Raw genomic sequence first — 9,015 nt, forward strand, 5'->3', positions numbered from 1 at the left:
AAGTTTCCTTCGTTAAATCTGGGTGTAGATGCCCAGCTTGGTAAGATGCCATATGGCAGTCTACCAAGATTTATCTTTTTTAGATTAAAAAAATATAAAATATTTAAAAAATATACTAGTAATCCATGTTTATTGGAGAAAAGTTTAAAATTAAAGATAAGTATATATATTTTTACATCACCTGTAATTATATTTTCAAAACTGAGACCGCCAACCCCTACTCATTTTTAAGTAGTTGCAGCCAATGATGTAGGTAGGGACTTGTTGCTAGAAGCATCTGTGGGGAGTCTCCCATGTGTGATAATTTAGAACAAGACTGATGCAGAAAGAAAAAGCTTTTCAGAGAATGCAGAAGCTAAAATGCTAGAATATTTCTTCTGCCTCCTTCATGTCACCACTCCCTCCCCCCAACCGAAGGGAGGAGGATAGATACAACAGACTCTCACCAATGGGTCTTATTGCCCAAATGACCTGAATTCCCTATCAGTCAGCTGGCTTTTATCTGGAAACTGCCAGAAAATCACATAAGCATTCTGCATCAGTTAGATGGGAAAACAGAATGAAGGCTCAACCATGAAAGAAACCTTGCAGACATCTGACCAGTCTAAGTTATTCAAAGATATTTTGCATGGAGAAAATAGAATATTAGAAACCTAGCAGAAGATTGGAGGATGAAGATGGTCTTATCTACAACACTCTTTTATCTTTTTCCCTCATATTAAACACTAACCTTTTTCTCATTAATAGTCAGAAGTTCTTTATATTAAATCCCGTCAACTACCCTCAGTTGTGTCTACTCCAGGCTCCAGGTGAGCTTATTCATTCTCCATCTGGAAAGCATATATAGACATAGCTTCCATTTGGACTTGTACAGACAGCGGCCCAGGGGGAAAGCAGGTCATTTATGAGCCAACACTTGTCATTCACAGCATCAGATCATGTGGCCTTAAACTTGGGGAACAAATTTGAAATCACTGTTTATTTTCTCCAACCATATTCAGCACATTCACGGGGCCCCACCCGTGATGTATCTAAGAGCTGCATGAGTTTGAAGGATAGCTATTTTTCTCTAGGGGAGCCCAAAGTGAATGTCATGAATATAGACATAGACTCTAGTTTAAGTCTCTCCATTCCAAACATACCTTCTGATCTTAGCAAATTTCTGTATAGCTGTTTTGGCATGATTATTTAATAAGTAAACAGAAGTGTAATTACATTTATATGGCTTAGACTTCCTAATGACTCTAATGTTACCCTCTCAATAAATCCCACTACTCAGAGACAAATACTATTAACATGTATATCCTTCAAGACTTTTCCTTTTTTTTCATATCCCCACTCACAGTCCTGACAAAATGTATACAGAATTTCCTAACATATGTTTTAACCAGTGGAAGGAACCGAAGGTAGCAATACTTGTTTGGATTACCATAAAAATAGCAAATGGTCAGCAGGCTTTGGCAGGTTAGTGCCACCTATTGGCATGTAAGAAAACCACGAAAGGGTGCTTTAATCCCCCTGTTGCTTCAAAATACTCTGTCTCTATACTTCAAAATGTTATCCAACGTATGCAAGGTGTGTCCGTTTTATTGTAACATTGGCTACAAATGCTTACATATATATGGAGAGATATCATCTTAACAGCATAATTGCTGCTTCTTTTCCACAACTGAGTCTCCAATTACAAACTATCATTAAGAAACATATGCATATTCTTCTCATTTAAAAATAAGCAAAGGTAGCTTCAAAAATGTTAAATAGTCTTAGAAAGATTTCTTTTTTATAGCAGTATTCCCTTAAAGGAGAGGATCTTTTTTCTCCTAGAACATATTCATGTGGGGGACCCCAGGTTACCATATTGGTGAGGATGGCATGATCCTGTATTTAGAGCCGCTGCACCCAGTGGTCATGACAGTTGGCTGGAGATGAGCCTGAGATGACCTGTCACAAGGGTTGTCTGACATCTCTCCCTTCCAGAGCCCAGGGGTGCTGGCAGCTGGTTCTGAGGATCTCTCTCTTGCTTGACTCACATTTAGCAAGATCAGATTTAGCTGCAGTTTAATGAACCACTCTCCCTGCCACCTGTGCCCCCCACCATGTGCCAGCCACTCCACTGGATCCTGTTGCTTTCTTATCTCATTTTTATCAAAATAATAGTCATTCACCTGTTAGGCACTTATCTAAGGTTTGTTCTGTGCAAAGGAAGTGCGGTCCTCTTGCGGAGGCCTCTAGCCTTCTCCCAGAGCATCTATGACCCCTGTGCTGCCTCTGACCCTTTGGTCCAACCTTCCCTCAGGAAGCTTCTGAAGAGAGAAAAGCAAATTATCTGCAGAAGCTCTGGGGGTGTCTGGTCTTGGTTGTTGCTTCTGCTGATTTTTGACCATCAGCTGACACTTATAGCACATACCTGTGACATGTTAGAGCCAGACATTTGTTCTCACCTCCACATATTACCATCAAAAACCCCTCTCAGGGCCGGGCGCGGTGGCTCATGCCTGTAATCCTAGCACTCTGGCAGACCGAGGCGGGTGGATCTCTCGAGGTCAGGAGTTTGAGACCCCATCTCTACTAAAAATAGAAAGAAATTATCTGGCCAACTAAAAATATATATAGAAAAAATTAGCCGGGTATGGTGGCGCATGCCTGTAGTCCCAGCTACTTGGGAGGCTGAGACAGGAGGATCGCTTAAGCCCAGGAATTTGAGGTTGCTGTGAGCTAGGCTGATGCCACGGCACTCTAGCCTGGGCAACATAGTGAGACTCTGTCTCAAAAAAAAAAACAAACAAACCCTCTCAGTATTTATTTCTATGGCTTTACAAGAAAAATGAAACTAAATTGGGCCACACTTTAAGTTATTCCCTCCTGGACTAGGTCTTTCTCTGTGTCGTCCCTGCAGGAGAAGCGTTTACATGGATGCTAAGTGGTCCGTGCACAATTTCATTGCTGACAAAGGGGCTTCTTTCATTAGTGAATTGAACCACAAGTGTGTCATATGGCCTTTTCATCTCCGGTTTTGTTTTCTTGTTACAGGCCTGCCACATACATTAATCATGTGACAAATCCTGAGCATTCACCTTGCAGCTCTATGATCTGAGCCAACTGTCACAGTTGTTTCAGCTCATTGACCCCTTGAAGTCTCCATCAACACGCGTGACTCGGCAGACGCACTGGTGGGGAGCCGAAGATTTGGGAGGGTCCTCGGTCATACTGTCAGCACTACAGATGGAATCCTCTTCCCCCAACGCCTTAAAATAACTTACGTTATCAGCATGGCTTTTATTGTGATCTACTAATATTTAAGAAAAAAAATTTTGTATAAAATTAGAATGAAAATTTCATATTATTTCATTTTAATTTTCATATGATGTTTCATGTTGTTTTTATGCTGGTAATATCCTTTCTATTGAAAAATGACCACACCAACCCTCTCCTGTTAGAACAGGCAAGTAAAAAAAAAAAAAAATGTAAATGCCCAGGCATTTCAGAAAACATTACATTTCCAAATGAATGACTTTGTCTCATGATATATTTTTGTACCCTTCCTATACAAATAGTCACACTGCAAGCTCTATGGCCATAGGACATGTTGGGGAAAAGTATTCCATAGGATATAAGTTACTCGTGTACTTGGTGCTATACCTCTAACCTTTCCAACAGCGCTGTGAGGTTGGTATTATTATCTTCCCTTTTTTACGTAAAAAAATGGGAGCTTAGAGGGGTTATATAATTTGCCCAGAAGTCATACATTTAGTATCAAGGTAGAGGCTGGATTTGAACTCAGCTCTGTCCAGCTCCAAAGTATATGTGCTCTCTCTAGGCCTATAATACCAACCCCACAGTAGCTTATGTTCTCTTCCAACAAATGCACGCTGGATTAACTTGAATACAATGGAACCTGGAATGTGACTTTTCTGGATGGCTTCAAAACAGATGCACTGTTTTTCTCCTCCTCCTCTTCTTTCTCCTCCTCATTATATAGTGCCTTATATATGTAATATGCAGTTAAGATGTAGTTGTTCCTGATAGTGACAATTTATGTTTTCTCTTTTTTTTTTTCTTAGATTACTCCTGTTTGGGATTGATTGATTTTATTACTTTTTCCTTCCTTTTTTTTCCTTTGAGACAGAGTCTTGCTGTCACCTGGGCTAGAGTGCCGTGGCAGTAGCCTAGCTCACAGCAACCTCAAACTCCTGGGTTCAAGAAATCCTCCTGCCTGAGCTTCCTGAGTAGCTGGGACTATGGGCACATGCCACTGCACTCAGCTAATTTTTTTTTCTATCTTTAGTCGCCCAGCTAATTTTTTCTATTTTTAGTAGAGACAGGATCTTGCTCTTGCTCCGGCTGGTCTCGAACTCCTGACCTCAAGCGATCCTCCCTCCTTGGCCTCCCAGAATGCTAAGATTATGAGCATGAGCCACTGCACCTGGCCAATTTTATTGTTTTTTCAAAGAACTAACCTTTAGTGTTGATGATTTTTTTCTTTCTATTTAATTGATTTTTGCTCTTCTCTTTATTATAGAAATATAGAAATCCTTTCTAATTTCTTTGGGTATATTTACTTCTCAAGATGGAAGTTTAGATCATTGATTTTTTTGGGCTATTTTCTTTTTTTATGCATACATTTCAGTACTATAAATTTTCCTTTGAGCCCTGCTTTAGCTGCAGCTCCTAAGTTTTGATATGTGTCTTTTCATTATCATTCAGTTAAAAATATTTTAAAATTTCATTGTTATTTTGAAATGTGTTGCTTAATTTTCAACATCTGGAGATTGTCTAGTTTTTAAAAAACATGTGTTGAATAAAGAATTAATAAACTAACTTGAGACTTTTTCAGGGAATTTGCTTAATTTGTCGAAAATTGCATAAATGTCAGAGTCAGGTATTTCTGGATTCATATTTTCGCATCACTCTGTGATCTCAAACAAAATACCTAACCTTTCTGAACTTTGGCTTTCTTTCCATTCAAATAAAGATGATAAACTTACCCACATTAAAATGTGGTGAGTACTGAAGGAGACAAGAAAAACTGAATCTAGCACAGAGCTTTGTACATAAGCAAGCACTTGGCCAACGTTGGTTCCTTTTGGCCTTCCCTGGTTGATGACCCAGTTTCCTTCAGGAGCTCTGCAGCCACTGCGGTCAGTCCCAGGATTCTTCACTAGCCCCTTCTTCACTTCGGCATGTCTTCATGGGAATTTAGTCTTGGCTGGACATGAGGATGGGTGTTTGGGGTCGGTTCCAATTGAGATTCAGACTTGCCCCAATTAGCTCCATCTGCAGAATGTCTTCAGCAACAGGTCCCTGCAATCTACTGGGTGACTGTTTTCCTCTCAAGACTTTTTCACCTTACAGTCAAGCTCAGTTGCTGATTTCTGGATTCACTAATGTCCTTGCTCACCAGGATGCCCCTTGAAGTGACTACCTGTTCCGGAAAAGTTTGTTCTTCACGTCCCCTTCCAAACTTGAAATGGTTATATTAGAAATCAGTTTGTGAGACTTCCACCAGGAAGACTCATTTGAGTGTTCAGGTTCAGAGTCAGTGGAGACCTTAGGGCAGGCTGGTCCCAAGGTTTTCACACCATGTTGTAGTGGCCCCGGGGAGTCACAGAGGGGGTCGGGGGCTGGGGTCCTTGTGTGTTTTCATTATCGTGATGCCCCATCCCTGCCTCCTTTTTCTCTGTGGTTCCAACTTTGGGTATCTTTTCCATTGACTGTGCAGCCATTTATAGCCCTAAGGACTTTCTGACCTACATATATAAATAGAAGCCCCTGCCATATTCCTTTTCTTATAAGTGACTTCTCTTCTGGATTAGTGATTACTCATAAATCTTATGTTTTACTCATAAATCTGCTATTCCCCTTTTTCCCACTCTGTTCTTGTTTGCTCTACAAAATTTTCTTATCATCCCAACTTTCACCCACTATCATACTTACCTAAAGACTGTGAGAATGACGGAGCCCCTAATGCCCCTTTTCTAACTTCCTAATGCTCACTATTTTCCTGGTTGTAATGATTCTTGACCTCATAAAGTTTGAAGCACACTTTCAAATAAAGTTCTGAGATTTTAGGCCAAAAACTTGAAAGGACACACACATACACATATGTAAGTGCATATATGTGTGTGTGGATATATGTATATAGTCTTACATCATTTAATGATGGGGATACATTCTGAGAAATGCATCATTAGGCAATTTCATCATTGTGTGAACATCATGGAGTGCACTTACACAAACCTAGATGGTATAGCCTGCTACACACCTAGGCTGTGTGGTATAGCCTATTGTTCCTAGGCTATGAACCTGTACAGCATGTTACTGTACTGAATACCATAGGCAACTGTAACACAATGGTATTTGTGTATCTAAACATATCTTAAGGTAGAAAAAGTACAGTAAAAATATGATATTATAATCTTATAATCCAACCACTGTTGCATATGTGGTCTATCTTGACCAAAATGCTTTCATGTGGCACATGACTGTATATACACTTTTCTGTTACAAAAACAGTGTCTCTCAATCCACAGTATATACAGCATTCAGTGGGTCTTTCTTTAACCCTGAGTCACAGTTTGTGTCTACCTCTTTAGTTTCACATCCATATCTCTTATATAGCTGGCAGACAATGCCATGAAATATTTTGGCAAAACACACTGTTTCTTTGCCTTTGTCTTGGCAGCTTCTGTGCTTTTCTTAGCTCTTGTTTAAAACAGGCTCAACCCCTGTCTGCACCCTCTGATGCAAAGGACACGAAGCAGCAGCATTGACTAACTTCTGGGTGTCCCATTCCTCCTAAAAATAATTCCTAAATCTGTCACTGAAGTTTCTCGGGAAGCTTCCATGCTGCACAGAAGAACTCTGTAATTGTGAGTTTTTAAAAGGCAAGTAGTTATATGCACTGGATAGTTTTTATGTATGAGAAATAAAAATTGTATAAAGTAAAACGTTAAAGTACACCTACAGTGCTAACTTAAAAAGGCATTTTACAAATGCAGTGTTAGCCTAGACAATCTCCAGCTTTTTAAAAAGTAATGAAGCAATTAATTTACTGACACTACTGAGAGTCATCACGGTAATACGTTTTTTAAATAATCCATCAAGAACTCAGTAGCTGGGTGCTGCCTTGAGAGGCAGTGGGTAGCTGGGCCTCAGCTCACACATACAAAGCGCAGCAGGCTTTGAACTACCCTCTGACAGGGCATTTATCCTTGAACTTGATTCATACAGGTACATGCTTCTGTCCTTATTCTCTGATCAGAATGCAAGTAGCACAAGGCAGTGAAAACCACAGAATTAAGAGGCAGGTGACCCATTGGGCAAGTACATTAAACTCTGTGAATCTCTAGTTTGCAACATATTTGTAACAAACAAAAATGAATTCTACAAACAATAAAAGTGTAATAGAGGACTTTCTGGAATCATTCTGTTAAAAACAGTTGTCTCTGGGCTTGGAGGAAGAATTAAGGGACAAGTTCAGTGAGCGATACATTGCCAAAGACAACAGGACCCCCCACCCTCACCCCCCGATTGAGTGACTTAGGCAGCTGGGGAGAAGATGAGTCTCCTTCCTGGGTGTGGTTCATGAGTGAGGGAGGTGGGAATAGATCCCAGGAAGAGTCTGATGCTGTGGTCTGCGAAGACCTGAAAGTCCTCACTCCTCTTTATCCTTTGATACATCAAAGAAGGAAGAATGTTGTTTGGTTTCCAGTAAGAGTCTCAGGTTTGAAAATCACACAATGACACATCTTTCTTCTCTATTAAGAGAACTCACCTTGAGACCTCCCAGGATCTAATGTAATGGCCTAGTGAAATGTGTAGTTCTTAATAAGTGGCATAAATGTGAAAAGCACTTAAAGATCTGATGCAAAATGTAGATCTGCAGAGAAGACTAACACTTACTGTACCAGGCACTTCGCATATTGTATCAGCCAGTGATCTCAGCTGTGACAACAGAATACAACTCTGCTTTCAAATAAATTTTCTAAAGAACACCAGGAGCTTACAGATTCTCTAGGATGGCAAGAAAATATTTTAGAAGCCACCTAGCCCAGAACAACACTAATTACTCCACTGACTGGTTGCTGCTTGCCCTGGGGACACTTGGCTGTGCCTTTGTCACTGCCAGACACAACCAAGCAGTTCCTGGGAATAGAAGTGACCAAAGTGGATGGTCGGTGGTGCATGGTTCCTGCTTGCATGCCTTGCCAGCCTCAGGTTCATGGTTGCACAGATCTGTCTGACATGTAGGGTCTGCTACAGGTAAAATGATGAGAAGAGAGCTCAGTTTCTCTCTATACAATGGGAGTGATAATAGTGCCCACCTTTTAGGTTGTTTTGAACATTAAGCAAAACAATATATGCAAAATTCTTAGAATAGTATTTAACACATATGAAGAGCTCTATCAGTGTTAGTTGTTAAAATTAAAACAAAACCTTGGAGCCAGTTTTTATTCTGGAGGAAATTCCTTGTAAAGCCTCCCTGGTTTAGAAGCTGAGACCCTGAGACCATGAGGGCAGTGGAGAAGAGGGGAGGGAATGGCCCTCGTGCCAACCCATAGGATCAGCTGCAACGTCTCACAAACCTTTAATCATCCTAGATGGATAGAACTTTCCACCTGAGGGAGAAATGGGCCAGGTATTCTGCTAAGACGTTTCGCTAACAGCTGGCTCCCATCCCAAGCGGATGTTGACAAAAGGTAGCAACAGAGCCCTGCTGTTCTCACATCTAAGAATTTAACATTTGTCATTTTCATCCTTCAAGGCAGCTGCGAATTCAATAGCCTACTTTGGCATTGTCAGTCCAAGCCCCTGCTTTCCTGACCAGGGGCTACTACTCTGGTGATAGTGAAGGTGTGCAGCTTGCTTTGGTGGAGTGAAGTCACAGGACAAGAGGTGGTGGAAATAGAAGTGTCCTCCTGTGTAATCAGCGAACTGAATGGACACCGGGAAAGGGTAAGTGCTAAGAAGAAATGGGGCAGCTAACCCAGAACTTCCGTACAAGAACAAATCTAC

General features: G+C 40.7%; 1 protein-coding gene across 1 annotated transcript in view; it reads left to right on the forward strand.

The window, feature by feature from the left end:
* The window catches only part of CD38 (CD38 molecule), a 43,342-nt gene extending 40,006 nt beyond the window's left edge, over positions 1 to 3,336 (forward strand). Inside the window, exon 8 of the mRNA XM_045550403.1 lies at positions 3,031 to 3,336. Within this exon, the coding sequence (XP_045406359.1) occupies positions 3,031 to 3,056 (26 nt within the window). The 3' untranslated portion in view covers positions 3,057 to 3,336. The remainder of the gene's footprint in view (positions 1 to 3,030) is intronic.
* The last annotated feature ends 5,679 nt before the right edge of the window (positions 3,337 to 9,015 follow it).

The sequence above is a fragment of the Lemur catta genome, chromosome 4 (genome assembly GCF_020740605.2).
Source record: "Lemur catta isolate mLemCat1 chromosome 4, mLemCat1.pri, whole genome shotgun sequence".
Lineage (NCBI taxonomy): Eukaryota > Metazoa > Chordata > Mammalia > Primates > Lemuridae > Lemur > Lemur catta.